General features: G+C 41.0%; 1 protein-coding gene across 1 annotated transcript in view; it reads right to left on the reverse strand.

Moving 5' to 3' along the window:
• Nucleotides 1–605: 605 nt before the first annotated feature.
• The window catches only part of FBXO32 (F-box protein 32), a 36,682-nt gene continuing 14,994 nt past the window's right edge, over nt 606–22,293 (reverse strand). The window contains exons 3-9 of the mRNA XM_042461880.1: nt 21,533–21,582; nt 20,492–20,584; nt 13,178–13,271; nt 11,869–12,053; nt 4,447–4,629; nt 3,326–3,469; nt 606–1,058 (exon numbers count right to left, since the gene is read on the reverse strand). Coding sequence (XP_042317814.1) covers nt 969–1,058; nt 3,326–3,469; nt 4,447–4,629; nt 11,869–12,053; nt 13,178–13,271; nt 20,492–20,584; nt 21,533–21,582 — 839 coding nt within the window. The 3' untranslated portion in view covers nt 606–968. The remainder of the gene's footprint in view (nt 1,059–3,325; nt 3,470–4,446; nt 4,630–11,868; nt 12,054–13,177; nt 13,272–20,491; nt 20,585–21,532; nt 21,583–22,293) is intronic.

Consider the following 22,293-nt stretch of genomic DNA (forward strand, 5'->3'; position numbering starts at 1 on the left):
TTTTCTTTGCAAAGCAAGGCCCTGGCCACTCTCACAGCAACACACATACACACACACAGTGTACAGAGTATATATACTGTATATATAATATATACACAGCCAATCTCCTATTGAAAAAGGTCTTGCAAACAGTATGTTGAATGGGCTGCCCGTAGAAGGTGTGTAAGACTGATGTGTTATGGTCTAGCAAGCAAAACCTCCACCATCAATTTTCCTATGCATTTAACATTCTTAATAGCCATGAAAAAGGCCAACCATTTGCCAGATTTCCTATCTTTCTTAGAACTCAAATTATTCAGCTATTGTTCCAAAGTATGCAGATTACACTAGAACTTAAATAATAACACAAAGGAATGCTTACTATCACCATCAACATACTATGCTTACTATCACCATCAACATTTTTCTTTCAAATCTCCTTATATAAAGTACAAATACCTCACATTGCATCTTGGGTTGGTTGGAAAGGTTTTCAGAGGTAGAAAATGGTGTGGTGTGTATATTTTTTAAGAAAAGGGTAAAGGGATTGCTCCTAAGTATCATTTTTTAAAAATCATCTTAGATATAAATATCTTTTGTAAACAAAATTCCAAAGCAAGGAGTAGTTTGACAGTTGTAGCCTAATCATAGTGTTTAATTCTTCAGGCTTTGAATCCTGAGAAACAAAGAGCTATTTTCATCTAAATTTCCTAAGTAGTACTGAAAGTCTCCTAGCCTTTAACTTGCACTTCAATTCTTACAAAGCATTGTGTTTACAAAGGACTACCTTTACATTGATCAGTCCAATTAAAGAGTTCATTGCTATTGAAGGATGACTCCCTTTGCCTCCTGAAATCCTCTTGTCTTCTTGACTCAGGAACACCAAACGGTAATATTTACATACTATATACAGGTTGAACATGTCTGCCCGGCAGTATAAAGTGTCCCATCAAAAAACCAAGTTGTATGATGAAATCACTTAGGGAAGTTCAAAATCTAAACAAGTTGATAAAGTCCTGGGGTGAAAGAGAAGTTGAGCAGCTCTCTGGATTGTTAGCTGTACATGGATGATCAGTACCCTAAAAAGACAAGAACATTCCAATTTTCAAAAGTTGGCATTCATACTGTATTTCTAAATAGTTCAGTTATGCCATATGGGTGTGATTGGCAGAAATAGAAATGATTCTATCATAGTTGGAGGTAACTCCCCAAAGTATAACCAATCCACTCATATCGTCAATGTCTTTAAATTGGATCACATACATTCAGCATCGTTCCTATTATTATTATTATTATTATTATTATTATTTATTATTATTATCATTCCTAGGCATTCTAAAAGCAAACATGGACATTTAGAAAATGCAAAGGACCTTTCAGGTTGACATGTCACATTGGTTTCAAGCCTTATAAAACAACAAGCCTAGGTTTGCCAAAGGCTACTAATAGGTCATCTATGTGGCTGTATAATACATGTTTGTTGCATTAACACACATGTACTTCACAATCATCTTGATGTACACATAAAAATGTAACATATCTATGGGTTGGTTTCAAATTACCAATGGACTACAATCAGAAGAAAAGAACTTCCACCTAAATATTAGGAAGAACTTATTTACTGTAACAACAGCCTGACAATGGAACAGACAGCCTTGGAGGGTGATGGACTCTACATCTTTTGAGGTCTTTAAACAGAGATTGGATCTCTCAGGAGTGCCTTAGTTGTGTATTCCTGCATAGCAGGGGACCAGACTAGGTAGCCCTTCCATTTTTAAGATACTATGATTCTAATGTATGCCTGATGAACATTAGCCCCCAGATATATAAGATGCACAAAACAAAGCCTTCAGAATTGCAGGCCATCCTCTTTGAAAAAAACAAGCAGGCATCACACCTCTGTTCAGTACCTGGAAAAATACTTTGAAAGTATGCGGAAAGACTGTACATTCATCCCTTCAAATTCGCTGGGGTTAGGGGCACAGGACCCCTGTGAATGTGGAAAAACCTCAGATTAAAAAAAACAGTGTTTTTACCTGAAAGAACACCTCTCTAGGTATCTCTAGGTCCTCCAGTGCAACTCTTTGGTCAACATCTGCTAGACACTGACCATGGAATTGCGCTGGAGGAGCTACCAATACCTAGTGGAATGTTCTCTCTAGGAATCTCTAGGTCCTTCAGTGAGGCTTTTGGTTAAAGTTGACCACAGAGTTGCGCTGGAGGATCTAGATATTCCTAGAGAAAACATATTAATAAAATCCGTGAATAATCAAAGTTGCAAAAGTCAAAGCCGCAAATATGGAAGGATGAGTATATTTCTTATTGTTTGGAGTATTACATATCCAAGTGATTACTTGGTGCAGGAATATTTGTTCTCTTTTTACAGATACTTGGAAAATTACTAGCACTTCCTTCTGTTGCATCATATATATTCAGCCTATCAGTCAAAGGCGCCTTACAGACGGGCCTAAGCGGCGCCGTCATTGCGCCAGGAATATGCGTGAGGGGCGGCGCTTCCGGACGCGCCTTGCCCCTCGTGCTTATTCCGTACGGCAAGATGGTGGCGCCCTATACAGATGGGCGCGGCCATCTTGACGTAACGGACGCACAGCGTCTGGACATCTAAACACGGAAGAGACGTCACGAGTGCACGCTTTGGCACTTGCGACGTCTCTTCTGGGTTGCCGGAAGGAGCGCGATTTTCGCGCTCCTTTTTTACAGCGCAGGGGAGTCGTGCGGCTTGGCTGCAGTGGCTTCCCCGCGCTGCAACTGGCAGCGCGGTCTGTAATGGGCCATAGGGATTCAAAGTGGCATACATGGGGATTATTTTACCATTTCATTTTCACAACCCTGTGAAGGGGATTTGGATGAGACACAGTAAGGTACCCAAACTAACCAGACAGCTTCATGGCTAAGCAAAAACTTATAGATTTCTTCGGTTCCAATCCCAATACTGCCCTCCAATATATTGTACCAAATGGATTCTCACTATTTTTTTTGTTGCTGCATTCATATTTCAATCCAATATGAGTTCCTTATCACTACAGTAATTAAAATACTATTATTTCAGAGAAGCCATCATCAGGGTCTTGAGCAGAAAAGGGAATGGGAAAGAATACCCAAGACTGCAGACTGGTTCTATTGGAAAAAAGCTCAGCTTCCTAAATAGTCTCTTTACAATTTATACTAAAACTTTCATTGCCCCACTCTCAAGGAAGCAACCAGTTGCTACTGGCTGTCCCTGCTTCCTTCCCTCACACCAAGGCACTATATTCTTGACCCTAAGAGGAGACCTGCTTGTTGCAATCAAGCGTGCACTTCAGTAAATTTGGGGCTGGTCACCTACCTTCCAAGACAGAATATGGCAATGTCTGCAGAGCTGCAAGGTATCTCCATACTGCTCCTTCCTTGGGTAGCATTTCACGAGCTTGAAGTACATCTTCTTCCAATCTAAATGCCCTTTGTCTGACAAAATGAGCCGTTTGCGTATCTAAAGTATAAAAGACACCACAGAGTTACAGATTTGGAAAATCAGTTCAGTATTCAAAGAGTACAAGCCACAAAACAATGAAAATGGGTACACAAAATTATAGGCTTCTCAGAGAGAACAAGTGACCTAATCTGTTTAAAACAAACAGACAAAACCAGTCCAGAATCCTGTTGATGTCACACACCTGTGTAAATTCCCGTATACGTGTAGTTGTACTTTTTGGCCACTGTGTAACAGATGTATTCAGTTCATGGTTGCACAGTTTCACATATGCATGACATCAACAGGATTCACAGGGGCCTAAATCTTATTGTTAATCTCAACTAGAACAGAATCATTGAATTAACTAGGATTACCTATGTGTTTATTCACCATTCACCAGCTGATTCAATGGGTCTATTCTAGTTAGGACTAACCAACAGAATGTTTGCCATTTGGTTGTGCATTTTCAAATGTCATATAACTATTCATCAGGGCCTTCAGTGTACAGCCTTATCCAGTGGGATTGCAGAAACTGGGAAACATGCAATGCTGGAGAAAACAATGTGTGCAGCTGGACCTATCAATAAGATTCTTTTTTTAAAAATTCCTTATGTACTATTTAGGATTTTGCACCTATTCTAACTACTTAAGAAGCAATATGCAAAGGGATCTGTAGCACCTTAGAGACTAACACTATAGTTAAAAGGCAATTCACTTTTAAAACTGAATAGCTGCTTGGCTCTTTGGCAGTAGCAACTATCCACATTCATTAACTGAATCTTTGCCAGAGGGCTTATAAGTTATTTCAAATGTACTCTTGAGACTTGCTAGATAATTAGTGTTCTGTCTCCAGATGCTTTGCCAAGTAACTTTCATGATTCAAGACTAATCTGGATGTTGTAATGGATTGATGAAAGCTAAACAAGATCTGAGTCTCCATTTAGTAACTCTATTCACTTGGTACTTTGATAGTTTCATGTCCCACTGCCCATTACCTGTCTATCTGTGAAGTGATAGTGGCAAAGTTTTTTCCAAAGTAGCCTGTCCTCACTGAGCACCTGAAGACTTGGAGCCACTTGACCAAGGTTCACAATGTCTCTTCCATCTGTCAGCCGTTGCATGATATTTAATTGTAAACATAAAGGCAGGTCTGTGAATGTCAACCCTTTAAAGGCAGGCTGGGGGAAAAAAGAGCAAATCAACAGTTATGATGACAATAGATGATACAAATGATGTTATGCCACTTTAAAAAAAAATATTGATCAAGGGGTAGCTTTGTACTTCAAGGAGAACAGTCAGGTTTGTCTATTGAAAGAAGCTCAGGCAGGAATGATTGTTAAATTTACTGTCTTTAAATACAGTATAAAAATGGGGCAGGGTAATGACTATATGGGTCATCATGAACTCTGGGAGTTGTGGCTATGGAGATCATCATGACCTCTTGATGGGTGAATAAAAATAGCGTGCTAATAAAATAATCATTTAAGAAAAATTCTAAAGGCGTGTCTTCACATTTATTTATACATTTTTGTTAGCTTATTTATAAATTTTGTTCAAAAAGAAGTGCAGAAATAATTAAATGGAGCAGGTTTTTAAAAAAAATAATTAGTCTAACTATCAAGCCTGATGATAACTTCATTGCTAACTTGTTATAGTTAAAATAATAAATAAAAATAAATAAAGTTTTTATTTGTACCCCACTCCTTCCCAAGATCAGGGCGGCTTAAAGCAAATGGTTAAAACAGAATAAATACAGTACAGGTTAAACAACTAAATACAATAAAAAACAGGCTAAAATGCCCCATAAGCCCAACCTCTTGGCCACGAAAGAGGAGGGAGGCCCACAGGATTTTAGTCGGGGAATGCCTGTTGGAACAGGAAGGTTTTCAGGTCCTTCCTGAATTGGGCCAGGGTGGTAGTCGAGCGGAGCTCGGTGGGCAGCGTATTCCAAAGGGCTGGGGCAGCAGTGGAAAATGTCCTCCGTGTGGTGGAGGATAATCTAGCCCCAGGGACCTTCAGTAATTGCTGCCCAGACGTTCTGAGGGTGCGAGGTGGAATGTACGGGGAGAGGCGGTCCTTTAGGTATCCTGGACCCAAGCCATTTAGGGCTTTATAGGTCATCACCAACGCCTTATATTGAGCCCGGAAGCGGATGGGCAGCCAATGGAGATCTTTCAATACCGGTGTTATGTGGCTGGTCCTGGGTACGCCAGTGACCAGCCGGGCTGCCATGTTCTGCACCATTTGCAGCTTCCGAGTTTGGTATAAGGGTTGCCCCATGTAGAGTACATTGCAGAAATCCAGTCTCGAGGTTACCAGAGCATGTACAACAGTTTCTAGGTCCCTCTGAGCCAGGTATGGGCACAGCTGGCGAATAAGCCGAAGCTGATAACAGGTGCTCCTGACCGTCGCATTCACCTGAGCAGTCAGGTGAAGCGACGAGTCAAGAAGCACCCCCAGACTGCGCACGGAGTCCTTCACAGGGAGCGTGACCCCGTTCAGGACAGGTGGAACCACCGCCATTCCTGGACCAGGGGAACCTATCACTAGTACCTCCGTTTTCTCTGGATTCAACTTGAGTCGGTTTTCCCTCATCCAGCCCATTACTGACTCTAGGCAGGCCACGAGAGAAGAGACCCCATCCCCAGTCACTGCATCAGTCGGAGACATAGAGAAAATGATTTGGGTGTCATCAGCGTACTGATAACCCCGCGCCCCATGTCTCCGGATGATCTCTCCCAGCGGTTTCATGTAAATGTTAAATAGCATGGGAGACAGAATGGCTCCTTGAGGGACCCCAGTTTTAAGGGCCCGCTCATCGGAGCACACGTCTCCCAGCTGCACCATCTGGGACCTCCCAGAGAGGTAGGACCGGAACCACTGGAGCGCAGTGCCCCCGATTCCCACCTCTGCCAGGCGCCCCAGAAGGATACCATGGTCTATGGTATCGAAAGCCGCTGAGATGTCCAAGAGCACCAACAGGGACACGCTTCCCCTGTCGTGTGTGTGCATTTCTAAAAAGCTATATAAACTACCCTGAAGATGTTTGGGAAGGAAGCACAGCAAGGTAGAAACCTTTGTGGGTTTTTTAATGCTTTCAAAAATTATTTGACAATATTTGTAAAGGCAACTTGACCAAATCTTTTTAAACCAGATGCCCAACCCCTTAGCCTCAGGGATGGGAATAACGAGCCCCTCCACATGTTGTTGGACTGCAATTCCCAACAGCCCTAGTAGCCTAGCTAATGACAAGGAATGCTGAGAGCTATAGTCCAAAACACCTCTGGAAGACAAGATGATTCCCATCCATGCTCTAGAGACTAATGCTACTCCAAATGGTGGTCCATTGACTGGTGCTGCTCTGTGAGCCATTGGCTGCTGCTCTGTGGCAAGTTTCCAGTAAAGAAACAAAATGGTTGTAGCGAATGGGCAAAAATATGGTGTTGGTTCATGGCATATTGCAGGGGTGGGGGAAGGCCTGCAGGTCTTCCATGTCAAACAGTTAAGAAGCACTAGTCTAGACTGCTTTCCAATTTTAAACGCTGACTGGCTGACTCATCAAGACAGAAGCATTTCAAATATACAGTAAACCAAATGGTTACAGAATATACCTATTTTATTCTCTCGGCTATCTGCTCAGAGTATAGATTTGTTTCACCTTCATCCATGTCAAAGCAAGAGACTGGAAAGGTAACTTTATTGAAGCCAGTTTCCAGAATCCCCCAGCCAGCATGGCCATTGGGCACTGGTAATGTAGGAAAGTAACTTTTCCAAACTCTGGTACAAACCCAACACTCTGCATATGCAATGCATCATTGTAAGCCTTAATAGTTGCATGAGAAATTACCCATGTCCATGTCAAATATCCTTGCTCTTGGCTGGGAGGAATAAAGCCACCTTCTGATAGAATTAGTTGTATTCTAAAAAAAATAACAAAAGATAAACAGCAACCACGAAGGCTACATCTGCACTGCAGAAATAATGCAAATGGACAATGCTTTAATTGCTATGGCTCAATGCTATGGAATTCCGGGATTTGTAGTTTGGTGGGGGGAGCAGAGAAAGAAAATGTTAAATATCTCACAAAAATACAAATCCCAGAATTCCATAGCATTGAGTCAAGGCAGTTAAAGCGATGTCAAACTGCATTAATTCCGCAGTGCAAATGCAGCCTAAGGTATCTTTCCACATCACTCAAAAGTTTCCATCAGCAGTTTCTCCAGCTCTCCAGGTTTCATTCTGAAAGCATACAGGAGAATGATGGGGAAAGTCCCAGGCTGTGGCTCTCATTCCCATGGGAGGTTTGGATGGTCCTATCTCTGCTTTCTTTCCACTGGCAGGCAAAGACTTACTTAGCCAGGCCTTTGGCTCTTAACTCTTGTGGCAGAAGGGCATTTTAAGGGGGTATGTTGCACTTTTATCTTTTTATTGCATTTTAAGGATGATTTAATTATGTGCTTTTTATAGAATTGGTTTAAAAAAAAACCTTTGCATAATTAAATGAGAGCCAGCGTGGTGTAGTAGTTTGAATGTCAGATTACGACTGTGGAGATCAGGGTTCGATTCCTCACTTGAGCATAAAAATCCCACTGGGTGACCTTGGGCAAGTCACACTCTCTCAGCCTCAGAGGATAGCAATGGCAAACCCAAAGCTTGCTCAGAAAACCCTATGATAGTTTCACTTTAGGGTCGCCATAAGTCAAAACTGACTTGGAGGCACACAACAACAACAACAACAACTACAAATGTTAGCTGTGCTTTGTTTTAATTAGTTTTAAGCTACCTTGCATCCTAGACCAAGAGAATGATAGGTTAGTAATTAATTTATTAACTAAACTTTCCCTCATTACTTCCACCAACACTAGTGTAGTTTCCCTAGTGAAACAATCTTATTAGCTCCTGACCACTGTAAAGAAATTCTTCACTGCTCTCACAGAAGCGCAGTTTCCATATTCCCTGGGAACAGGGAAGGGCTATTCAGCCTAAATCCATGATCTAAGTCTGTGCCAAACAGAAGCCAATTTCTTCCTCAGTAGAAGAATTTGGATCCTGCTCACAGCAGAATTAATTAGAACCTTGCATGTTGCTTACGTATTCCTGTTCTCTAATTCATGAGGACCCAGTGTGATGCAAGCCTTGGCAGTTTCATCCTTATTGCACATAGTAAAATGAACAGGGAATCCTTCTTGCCACTACTTTCCTCATGTTAAGTGCACATGCCATTTGTTAAGACTTCTGTTCAAGGAAATGTGCTGATTCTTCCCAAAATGCTATCAGCAAATCCTGGAGGGAATCCTAGCATGTCAGCGTGGAATCTTCACGGGCCTTTTATATTCTTGGTTCTCTTTAAGAAAGTAAAACTGTGTCTGGGGTAGTGTCAGCACGGACCAGGATACTCCAGGAGCAGCCCAGAGTATTTTTGTTCCAAAGCTGCTCCGACTTCTCCTTGTTACCTGCAACCTCCCAGTCTGACACTTGGTGCTGCAGCAGTGGCAACTCTTTTACACTGAGGTCAAAATGAGGTGCCCGGATTCAATCACATGGCTAGGCATCTTGTTCTGTCCCCAGAGTGAGTGATGTATGGCAGCAGTGGCTGTACCAGGCAGCACAGTGGGATGTGTTTTAAACAACTGTCCAGTATTAGAATGGAGGGTTCCAGATGTTCTCCAAATCTGCAAGTCTGGTATGAACAGTCCAGATGACATCCAGCTCATTCAGAGCTAAACCCAGGGTATGCCGTTGTAATGGATTAGTTCTTTACTCACTAGTTGTTCTGGGAAGATCTGGAACAACCAGCGAGTGAACAACTAATCCATTACAAGGGAGGGCATACCCCAGGTTTGGTTCTGAACAAGCTGGACATCGTCCGGACTGTTTGGACCAGGTACAGAGATAGGGCCCTCTGCTGTCTGAACTCCACACTGGGTTGCTGGGTGGGATGGGGAGGGGAGGCAGTTTCATATGGCCCACTGATAGAGGCTTAGGTTATACATTTGGCCCTCCATATCCATGGAATTTTTTTATCCAAGGACCCAACATCCATGGCTAGAAAATATTAAAAAATATATGAATTCCAAAAAGCAAACCTTGATTTTGAAATTTTATATATGGGATACCATTTTGTTATGCCACTGTATTTAATGAAACCTGAGCATCCACAGTTTTTGGTATCCAGAGGGCATCCTGGAACCAAACCTCAGGGGATACCAAGGGCCCACTGTACTACCTCGGCTACCAGGTTGGGAGTTACTTGATCTTTGCCTTACAAAATGGATTCTTCCCATAGATTAAAACAAACAAAACCCGCCACTCTTACATTTCAGAGAAAGTGGTTGTCTCACTGGCACTTTAATGTTCAAGAATGTATTTATTTGGAGGCACTCCCAGAATACCTCCCCCAGCATAACCAGTGACCTTGCTGGGTAAGGAGTTCTTGGAGTTACAGTGTTTCAACCACTGTCCTTGATTTATAAATGCTGGACAGTAGTTACACAGCATCACTCCAGTAATGCAGTAATCACATGGCATATCGGTAAATATGAGATTACTTCAACTGATAGGAATTAATAAGTATTTGAGAATATATATTAATTGAATTCTGGTTTTGTATGTGTGTGTGCATGCATGTGTGCGCGAGTGGGTAGGAAGAGAGTTTTCATTTATACAAGGGCATAGCAGAAAGGGTTTGGAGAAAAATTATGATAGAAGACAATTTGGCATTGGGACAAAATTTTAATTTGGGCTAGTCAAAATCAATGCAAGCTGAGCCCTGGATGTACATACAGCATCTGCCAGTCAAATATTTAATTGTATCTATAATATTTTAAAAGGAGTACTTCAATTTTACTTAGGTCAACAGAGTTAAATGTTCTGATTTAGTATAGCTCCAGGATGTACAGTGCTGAATGAGCCAAAAGGCTGTTCTTCCTGGAATGAGATACTTTTGCTTCCCAGTGTTTTGCAAACATTGCTTTTTTAGGAGAAACAACTCCGGACAATTTGGAAAAGCAAGTACATTCATTTTCATTGCCCAGAAAAGATTCTCAGTTTTTACATAAAGAGTCACTTTCTTGGCAAACCTTCTTCCCCACCTCTAAATTATCTTTTCAAATCCTGGCTGTTCCAAAAAATTATTCACCTATTCTGCACTGGCAGAAGCATAAATACTCTTGTTATTCTGTTTACTGTACATGTCCATGTGCTTGCAATACTGTTCACATCGCTCTTCCTCTCCCTTCAACATTTTTTCTTTCAGAAATGTCTGGCAAAAATCCTCCTTTAATGGTGATAGCTGAAGGTGCTCTCAGACATCATGTTTACTTTAAGGCAAAACTGCTCCAAGGATCCTTGTAGCTGTTTCCATGACATCTTCCATTTATTGGTGACAGGTGCTCACAATGATCTTTTAAATCAACAGCATCATGACACTCCAGAGAGGACGCATGTTCCCCGAAATTAATTCCTTGTGGACAGTGATACTCCAGGACATTTGTTCTCAATCTTTGGCCCTTCAGATATTTTGGACCTCAACTCCCAGAATTCCTGACCATTGGCCATGTTGGCTGGGATGTCAGAAAATAAAAGACCAAAATATCTGGAGGGCCAAAAGGGAAAAATGATCAGGGGTGGGGTGGGGGGTACACACTGCATTTCTAGATTTCCTGCTGTGGGTTGGAGTAGATGACTGATATAACTCTGTTCTGACATTTTTAATGTCTCATCATTCACCCTTGAATTGCTCCAGGCAGAAATCTCAGCAAGGACTGTAAAACCTAGATATTTTACTATTTAATAATACTTTAATACAAAATATTACTGTTTGAAGGGACAGATATGAGAAGTGAATTCCTATCATTTTAAAATAAATGAAATGAAACTCATTTATTCTTGTGTAGTCCTAATAAAGTGAACAGGTTGGGACACAAGAACCAGATCATACATGTGGGCACAAATGAAGTTCCTGCTCCTTTAGAGGTATACTTCTGCTCAGTTGTCATGTGTAGCCTTTGGAAGGTAGGGTTGCCAATACAATCTCAAAGGCAGGGCCAGTGATGCAGGCCAGCTGCTCCTTTAATGCTTAGATCCTCTTCTAGCAATTTACTTCTTGAAAAGTGAAGGGGCCTTTATTTCCTGCACTGCTGATCTGCACCTTCAGTTGCTGAACCATTAGCGCAATGCACAGAAACAACCTGCTTAAGCAGACAGATCTTCTCAACAAGAGCCCATGGGCTTAATTCCTCTGAATTTTGTTTCAAACAACTCTTGTTCTTTCTTTCTCAATGTGTTTTCTGAATGTTTTGTCAGGGAATGTCTATGAAGGATCCAATTTATCAAGCTGGGAATGTGTCATAAAGCTTCAGAGTAGAGGGATCAGTTTGTTTTCAACTACTGTGTCAAAAGCCAGTATTCTCACTTACCCGGGTGATTTGGATGTTGTTCAACTGTTGCTGCCAGTGCAGAATTGTCTCCATTCTGTGGACCCACATGTTGATATTCCCAACCAGAACAGACTTGCCAACACTTTGGACCAGGGTGCAAAGCGACATATAAAGAGTTTGCAGCAGCTCTCTTATTAGTCTGATGTTCTGCTGATCCTCCAGAACTTTGTATGGGAAAAAGCAAGAGCAAAGTAAACATTAAACAGAAGCAAAAACCAAAATAAGCCAAGGCAAGCACTAAATAAATCTACTGTATGTCCTATTATCAGCACCCACTGAATGGATGGGCAGTGAAGAGAACAGAGTGGAGTCTGTGATGTTATGGGGCTTTTTTTGGCAATAGTGTGGAAATGTTGTTGCATATGTTAGATAAATTAAGATAATATGGTTGTGCATGTAAGGTATAACATATACAATAAGGTAAGGAACTTTCAGGAGGAAATGAAAGAATGGAATGTTAAGAGAGTGATCTGAGGGGATTTTAAAAAGCCAAGTGTAGAACAGTTGGTTGGAGATGAAAGATTAGGAATTAGTTAGTGGGGTTTAGATGTTTGAGAAGTTAGGAGTGTTAGTCAGGGTCAGATGTAGAAGACAGTTAGAATCAGGGTTAGAGTAAGATACAGACGGGCAGCTCCATCATGCCCATTTTTGCCCCTCATCAATGCTGCACCAACCCCACAGCGTAGCACCAACATGCACCCTAAAAAGAAGCCGCCTAGAATGGGTATGGGCAGGGCTCCAGCAAGATGGCGCAGGGCTCTGCTAGAAGGGCTGGGCGCATATGGATGTATGACGGCGCTTTTGGCCATCTGTATTGGGCCTTAGTTAGGGTATGAATAAGAGAGAATGTTGCTAGAGTTAGCCTCAATCAGGATTTATAGTATGTATTAAAAACGTAATCTGTGATGTTATGTTCAGTTTCAGTTTAATAAAATCAAATGTTCCAACTCAGTTGGAATTATGCCATAGTTTTTCAATCATCCCAAATCACTCAAGGTAGCCAACCAAAGCATAAAGGGTTGCCTTGAATTCATGAATGATATAACTCATATCATTTCCCACAGTGAAGCTGCAATAACACATTAAACTTGCAACCCTATTTCTCCCTTTCATTTAGATCTCCTTGGCCTAATGCTTGTTGCCTGTTTACACAGACTTTGTAATATTGAGTTCAATGGGACTTACCCTAAGAAAGCATAAATACGAACTGCAGCCATGACACCAATGAGATATATTTCTGAGTAAGCATGCTTGCTCATAAACCCACAGCGTACATCTTTGCTTTTACCTTTCTGTACTACTTTTTCCAAGATATTCATGAAGTTTTTCTGGGCAATTCCACTCAGTGATGTTAGCTGGGACTTTGCTATCAGCTCCAGCAGCTGTGGATAAAAATAAGACTTTAGCCTTTCAGAGTACAAAGACACCTTTCTAATCTTGGCTTTCTAGTCATATGACAGACAGTAAAACCGTTCAGAAATTTGTTTGTTGCTGGCTTGACTTTTTTTTAAAAAAAGGAGGATGCAGTGAGAAAGGAGCAGGAAAGACAGATGCAAGAGCTTAAGTGATTGCAATCTGTGTGTCTCTTCTCATTGATTTAATTACTAAACCAAGTCATTAAAACTGACAGCAAAGAAAAATAAATTGGGGCCATCTAAGTAGCTTTGCAATACATGAAAAGAATCCTGACCACACAGAAGAGTCAAACAACCCCTGAAAAATCATTAGAGAGAATAGTGTCCTTAGGCTGCATCTACATTGCAGAATTTGTGCAGTTTGATACCACTTTAACAGTCATGGCTCAATGCTATGGAATTTTGGGATTTGAAAGCTGCCAGGTGTATGTTCCAAAAATATATATTGGGGGAAATCAGCTGAACAGGAGGTTACAGATGGCAAAAAATAGCCCCAGGTAGCATGGCCCCAGATACTATTTGTGGATTAGATATAACTATGCATATTCTAAAAGTCTTCAGGACACACTACACCGAACCACTCCCTAATATTTGCTTCTGCTATCTGTCTTACTCTCTGTCACAGATTCAATGGAGAACTTGGACAAGTTTTGACCAAGAATCACCAGCCTCAATGAGAAAAAGGTTTCCTCCAGGGGTGTAGTTGTTGTTGTTGTGTGCCTTCAAGTATTATCCGACTTATGGCTACCCTAAAGTATTACAGGTTTTTTAGGCAAGTTTCTTCAGAGGGGGTTTGCCATTGTCATCCTCTGAGGCTGGGTGAGTGTGACTTGCTTAAGGTCACCCAGTGGGTTTCATGGCAGAGCCAGGAATTGAACCCTGATCTCCAGAATCGTAGTCCCAAAACTCAAATCACTACGATACACCAGAGGATGGCAAAATGAGGGCATTGCCTCCAATTATTCTGCTCCTCTCATGAAATTCTCAGTCCCCAAAATTTCTAGCATCACAGTAACTTAAAACTTCAGCTGAGCATTTTGAAATGCAAGTTGAAGCATTCAAAGAAGGGGGAAGTGACAGAGAGAATGCGAATGCATCCAATGTAAGAGTCCAAGGTGTGAATAATTTTCAGCCTCTCACCTTTTGGAATTTGGGAACTTAAGGAAAGTTTCATGGATGGGCAGAATTATTGTTTTGGGAAGCAATAACCCTCACCCCACTCCCCAGAGCTGGTTTCCACCTTCTATTAAAATGACAAAAAGAGTATGCTAAGTCATGGGCTGAATTGCTTTGCTCCACTAGAATCTATGACAAGGGTTTATTTAGTGTTATCATCACCTTTCCATAAACCCAGAGCACATGGGAAAAGGAGGAAGAGGATGAAATATGAGAGAGGAATGTTTTCCCTCTCTTTCCAGCCACTTGTCCATTTTACTCAGTGCTGTCAGTGCCGTGTGACTATCAGCTCCAGGCAGCAAAGTGGCCAAGGGTGACTGATCCACTCTCCTGTTTATCTTTCCGGCCAACCTTGAATGCCAACAGATGGCTCTCCTGGGCGGGCAATTCTATTAATACCTTGCCTGGCCACATGATGGGCATCAAATGAGGAGGATGGAAAAAGAGTCACGACTAATTGGCTAAGCTGTCTAACACCGGATAATCAGCTTTATTCCTATGACTCACCATTTCAGGGAAGTGAATTATAAAGTAAAATACATGCACAACGCAGGTACTAACAAAGAATATGCATGCAAGAAAATTATGGTACAAGGATAAATTTAGCTGTGTATTCCCAAACTGCACACATGCATATCCAAAGTGGTACCATCACAGAATCCCTAGAGTTGAAAGAAACCACAAAGGCCATCCATTCCAACCCCCTGCCATGCAGGAATACTATCAAAGCAACTCTGACAAGATGGTCATCCAGCTTCTGTTTAAAAACCTCCAAAGAAGGAAACTCAACCACAATCAGAGGCAGTGTATTTCATTGTCCAACACTGTCAAAAGTTCTTCCTAATGTTGAGGTGGGAGCCAGAGCCAGCATGGTGTAGAGGTCTGAGCACTGGACTATGACTTTGGAGAGCAGGATTTGAACCCATGCTCAGCTATGGAAATCTATTGGATGACTGTGGACAAGTCATACTCTCTCAGCCTCAAAGGAAGGCAAAGGCAAACCACTTCTGAACAAATTTGGCCTTGGGGTCACCATAAATTGAAAATGACTTGCAAGTACACAACAACAATAAACCATCTGCAAAGACTAGGTGCATGTGCCCTGCAGGCTGCTCATCATCTAAGTCTGCTCTAAGCATTTGTGTTTTTAAATTAAGCTTCTAGTCCTTAGGGTTGTATGGAGTGAGAATGGTGTGGCTCTCCAGTAATGTTGAACTACAATGCCTTGGATGTCCAAACCACCATGTCCACTTGTGAGGAATGCTCAGAGTTGCAATTCAACAATATAAGGATGGCCACAGCATACCTTCTAAAATTTCAAAGATGAAAACTGGGACACATGTGACCAAGCAATATCAGAGTGTGTTTAAGACAGGAAAAGTTACTGATGAAGACGACAAGCTAGGGCAGACTGCATCAGTTTGCTTTTGCCTGAGTCTACAGGGAAAGGCAGGTTTCTCCCCTTTCTTCTTCACCTGTTGAATTGAATGCAAACTACTACTGAATTTTGAACTCATTCAGCAGCAAATGAAGTAAGCAGAGGAAGAAGGGGGAAAGTGGGGCAGGAAGAGAGAGAAACCATGCCATTTAAAAAGCTATTGAAAAAGCACAATGACAAGATTAATTGAGACTGTCCCTAGCAATTTGGGACAGTTGGAGGGTATGCCACACGTTTTCCATCCGTGTGTTAAACTGGAGTGTCTGAAAGATGATCAGGCCTTGTTTCTATGATCATTTGACTGTCCATCCCCAGGTGCCCAGCCATCAGAAGTTAGGCAAGTAGCACAGAAGGAACTGCACTTTCAGTTTTGGCATCGAGTATCGAGTATTTGTAATGCTTTTCCAAGATAATCTCACATAGTATATAAAATATGATGGTTGTTGACATTGGGCAAAGGCTTTTAAAAAGGGCTCATTTTTTTATTTTCCATCTACTGCTGCTTGAAACTTTACTAGTAATTTTATTGTTTACAGCTTGTCCTGCTCTATTGGCCCTATGTGCTGTAACACAATTCCCCAGGAATCAGTGTCTTTGGATTTCCCCAGGGAAATTAATACATCCATTCTGTCTTATGCGGCCACTGTGAGAGCAAGTGATCTGTTGCAAAACACTGCTAAGGGTGTATCACATGGCAAATTCCTTTAGAGCAAGGCATGTGTCACTGTCATCCCCCTATACAGAACACCTCAGATTATGAGTGAAGCTGTCTTAAATTTGGACAACTGAGCAAGAGTGGGGGAGGGAAAGAAAGACTCTGCTCAGGCTTGTGTTCAAAAAGCAGTCCTATACAAGTTAACTGGCTTCATCATTTCAAGGAATTAATAAAACCTTGTCCATGCGCAGAGGTTATGAAAAATGCAGTTCAATGGACATAAACTTTGTTGTATGCACAAAATTATTAAAAATATTATATAAAATTACCTTCAAACTAAGGGCATAAGGTGCATATGAAAATATATGACTTTTGTCCATGGTATCTCATTATGTACATATATGCAAATACAGGTACAGTCAGCCCTCCCTATCCATGGATTTTTTTGATCCATGGATTCAAGCATCCACAGGTTGAAAATATTTTTAAAATTTATAAATTCCAAAAAGCAAACCTTGATTTTGCCATTTTATATAAGGGACACAATTTTACACCATTGTACAGTATTTAATGGGACTTGAGCCTCCACGGATTTTGGTATCCATGGGGCTTCTGGGATCAAACCCCAGTAGATATCAAGGGCCCACTGTATTCCAAAATAAAACAAAAATCAAAACAAAAAACTTGAAATCCAGAACACTTCTGGTCCCCGGCATTTCAGATAAGTGAGACTCAACCTGTAGCTGCTTCCTAATTATCAAACCTTCATGAATTTCAACTGTCTTTTTTTGAAAACTTGGAAGCGTGCATGTGTATAAATCAACACAGCTGCCTCTCTCTCCATGGACATGCAGCTATAGGGACTGTCATGATGAAATCCTACACTTCAAAATTTACATCACACCATTGATTACAACTCTTCCATAACTGCTGAAGCCAGCAGTTTTGGCTACGGACATGGCACAATCTGACTGAAACACACACACACACACACACACCCTTGTTTGGTTGTTTCGCTGGTTTTTCTGCTCTCTTGGAAGAGACAGACTCCAAGAAGATAATTTCATTCTATAGCTGAAGCCTTTCAGAAGCAAATGCTGGCTCCTCAACTGTTTATGTGGTATTTTACGATGTGAGCTATTACGCTCCAGGGACTTGGCCGATAGGATCAATTTATTTAAAACATCGTGTTCTTATTTGAGCTATAATGGCTGGAGGGAACATATTTTTCTCTTGGCCAAACCACCAGCCAATTTGAATTAGAGAGTTCTGAACTTATAGCTAGCATAACACACCATTTCTGAGGCTCCAGGAAACAGAGAAAAACAGTTATTAGTACTTAAACGTTTCAGCCTCCCCATGTTTTAATATCCGTACGGAGAAAATGAAAAAAAGTTGAAAATGGCTTGAACAAAGAGGCATTCCACAGATCACATATACTTATCTTACTTTTATATTTGCTTGAATTCTTCTGCCACTTAATTGTTATTCAGTAGTTGTCTTATTTTGCTTTTTGGTGGCCACTGTTATTTCACAGCATTGTTTGGAAATGGTTTTGTAAGCAGTTTGAAGGGGTTTTAAGGAGGTTAGAGTGGCCCATAAGGTTAAGCACCAATTACTATTATGGAGTATGAAATAGCAACATTCTACACTCTACAATTTTGGATTACATAAGAGTGTGTATTTTTGAATGCTTCTGTTCATTAAAAAAATCCCTATAGGTAAGAAAACAATCTTTGCAGGGACTTCTGGGCTAGCCTACAACAAGGTTTGAATGGGTGAATTCAATTCCAATCAATTGCACGGCTCACAGTTTGCTTATTTTCTAGAGAACTCTTCAGCCATGTGCCTTGGAAGATCATTTCATCTATCGCTGAAGCCTCATGTGCACATTTATTAAAGTGAAATTTCTGTCCTCTAAAAGCTTTAGTCTGTGGCCTGGATCAGATGCTTTATTAAATCGCAGTATAAGCACAGCGGTTTTAAACTGAATTTTGGGTTGCAAGCTCCTTTGAGCATCTGATGGAAGCTATCCTCCCCTCTAGTAAAACACAAACATTAAAATAAAAGGAAGGAAATCAAAGAAAAAACTTTTTGTACCTAGTTCTTGAAACAACCACATGTTAAGAATCCCTGCTTTTGCATGAAGAGAATGAGCTTTAACAAGTGGCAGGCTTACATATCTTCTGCTTCTTTCAGCAAGACTAAAAAAAGTGTTTAAAGGCATTTGTTTCCAGTTAAGATCATCTACAGCTCACTGTGGTGGGTAGTGGGGACTGCATGGGCCAGAATACACCAGAAGCAGCATTCAGGTTCCAAATCTGCCCCAATCTCCCCCATTACTTGGGGCCCTCCGTTCTGATGCTGGGCATCTATTCACATTCACATCCCACTGTGCTGCCTGCTGTGGCTATGCATCACTCACTCTGCGGTCAGAAGAAGGATCAGAACAGCATCAATCACATGGCTTGGCACATCATTAACCTTAGAGAAAGCAATGTGCCACTATGGCACAGCAAGATGTGCATGCAAACAGCCAACTGGTGCTGGAAAGGAGGATTCAAGATGCAAAAGGCAGGGATTTTAAAACACTTTATAAAGTGGGTGTACCCTAGTTCCTGTGCTGAATGGCTAGATATAGTCCAGACTGTTTGCATGAGAACCAGGCTATGGGCTGTGCATCATCTGGACTCCACACTCAAGAGGATGGGGGGGGGGGGGGGGGGCGGGAGGACATTTTATTTGGCCTGGCCAAAAAGGGCCTGTGTCACCTGAACTGTGTTTAATCTCAACTATGGTTTGCTTGAAAGTAAGTCCCCTTCCCCTTCCGTATTCAGTATAAGCTCCTGTTGTTGACTTTTAAAGCCTTTAAAATATTGATTTTACATACTGTGACAAACCTCAGAGGGTTATTTTATTGTTGATATATCTTTACACCAAATATAGCATAGCATTTCTCTAGGAAATTACTCAGGTAAAGTCAAAATCAAATCAAAACCAAACCTTCCTACCTGATGAATTGTGCCACTCTCTCCTAGAGCAATTTTGTTATGTTTACTTACACATGAAAACAATACGTGTTTAAGCCATTCCTCCTCCCCCTCTCTCTGTCTCTCACACACACTTTAACACAGCTACCCATTTCATTCATCTCTTGCACAAGGTGCCTCTTCAGTTACCTTCACACGCTGCACCACTCTACATATATTTAGGTCTAATGCACTATGTTTCACCTTAAATGAAAGTACACTGCCCCTTTATGCCTGCTGCTTACTACCTCCCCCTAGCTGAAACAAGCCAATTTCAAACCATGGTTTATGAAGCTGGCTTCCGATGAAGCTCACTAGTTTAAGTTATAATCATAGCTTAAAGCAAGGCAGGACAGAGTTTAGGCTTTGTGAGGTTATCCCACTGTAGAAACCTGAGATTATCCAAGTGGAACTAAAACAAATGGAGCATGTAGTCCTTCCTTGCAAAAACAAACAAAACAAAAAGCAAACAAACAAACAAAAACAAAATACATTCCTCGTTACCGCAAGATGTCTTTATTTTAGCAGTACAATTTGGAGTGTATACTTTTTTTTGGTTAAACATCTGGGAGTAAAAATATCTTTGCTGGTCTACTGTAAATCACCTTCTGCCCATCCTTTGTCTAGGATCAACACAGTGGGTCTGAAAAGTCCACCCTGCAGGCCACACACAGCCACTCCCAAAGCCCTTTTCTGGTTTGAATTTTTTAATGTACTTTTTAGCACTTTTTACCAAACTGCAGCCCAACAGCAGGACTCACAGAGGCCAAAGGTTGTAGTTGCCTATAATATGAAGACACTTTTGTATATTCACATTCTTCTCCTTCATGGACTGTCTGAGAGCCGCATCTACAATGCTTTAGTGGGGTAAACTACTTCTTACACTCACCCGTACAACATAGTTGAACCGTCTGGAGTCCAGAATGGCATTTGAGAAATCCAGTCTATTGAAAGCTTCTCCCAGGGTGCAGTAGCCATGGCGCTAAAACATGAGAAAAAACAAAAATTTGATTTATCTGTATTTGAGGGATTCTGAAGAAAACCAAGTGAGCAGATGGCCTGAAGCTAATACTGCAGGAGAATCTTGATTCTAATGCATTTCAAAGGAACTGGGTCCCTGCTTAGATCACTAGAGCCTTGGATCCCACAAAATGAAACACCTGCAACTAGACTCTGCCCCTCTCTTGGGTCTAATCTGCACTGCAAAAATAATGCAGTTTGACAACGCTTCAACTATCATGGCTCAATGCTATGGAATCCAGGGATTTGTAGTCTGTTGTGGCACAAGAGCTCCCTGAACAGAGAGGGCTAAATGTTTCACAAAACTATAAACCCCAGAAATCAATAGCACTGAGCCAAGGTCGTTAAAGTGGTGTCAAACGGCATTATTTCTTCGATGCAGATTAGACCTTTGTCACTCTCCTTTCCTCTGACCTTCAAATTCTCCACAAAGGTCTCTCACAAATTTTCAGGGCAGGAAATACTTTTAAAATAGCAGCAGAAAACCATTTGGGTATTCATTTTATACAGCAAAATCACATGGCATAGCCGTCTTGGAACTATCCCACTTCAGAATATAAGTGGGGGCACTGCATTATATTCTAACTCCCATCAAAAATTGTCTCTTTATGAAGTAGATAGGGAGATTATAGAATATGAAGAATTTAAGCATGCTGTTTCTTGTCAGCAGTCTGAAATGGAACAGTTCTTACACCTTTACAATCTTATTAAATATGAATAGCAGTTGACAAGGTAGTAGAATTCAAGCTAATTGAGATTTACCAATCAAAGCCAGCACCTGCAATAATATATATTAGTGTTAGTCATTGTATTAGAATGACTTTGCTCAGTTATAAGTCATTCTGGCTATGGATAAACAGAAGCTATTTTAGGCAAAACTGCACTGTTTAAAATAACAATGGATACTCACTTCTTTTGTGCTTCCTTTGTGCACATAAATCCACTTTTCTTGATGAATATCTGTTCAAACACAAATAATTTTTCCTTATTTAAAATCATATAAATTCTAAGAGCATCCTAAATGGCTTCGTTCTGTTTGTTTTCTCTGGATTGTAGCAAGTCTTATGCAACAGGAGCATAACTGATTATGTTTGCTTCCAAATTCTTCACATTTATAAGAGCAACCATGGTATCAGAAATTATATGTGGTTCAGCTGAGGATATCGTGTGTTGCTATTTCAGTATCTTCCCAACTGTCAAGATGTAAGAAGACCAGACTTGCCAAATATTAGCAGAGGTGAGAAACAGGTGGTGAGAAAACCAATATGTTTTGGTTATTAATCTTACAAATTTGGGTTAAATATCAGAACTGAACCACCACAAAGACTCCACCACAACAACACTAGGTAGTTTCAGACACACAAGCTTCCTTCATAGAAGTCCACAAAGAGAATGGAAGCTACCACAACCATTTTAAACTAACTGTAGTTCAGTTCAATATCCAAACTGTAGTTAAACTGAACTATGGTTTAGGGAAACAATCTATAATTTATCATACTGAATTCTCCACTAACCAATAGTTATGATTAACCATAATGTAGGGTGTGGATATTGTTGTTAGTTCAACCCAGAAACAAAAACTTCCAATCTCCATTCTGTGGCCACACCAGAGATAAAGAGAGGGGGAAATACATAGGCTCAGCACGAATGCATACAACACTAAACCACAGT

Source organism: Sceloporus undulatus, chromosome 4 (assembly GCF_019175285.1).
Source record: "Sceloporus undulatus isolate JIND9_A2432 ecotype Alabama chromosome 4, SceUnd_v1.1, whole genome shotgun sequence".
Taxonomy (NCBI): Eukaryota; Metazoa; Chordata; class Lepidosauria; order Squamata; family Phrynosomatidae; genus Sceloporus; species Sceloporus undulatus.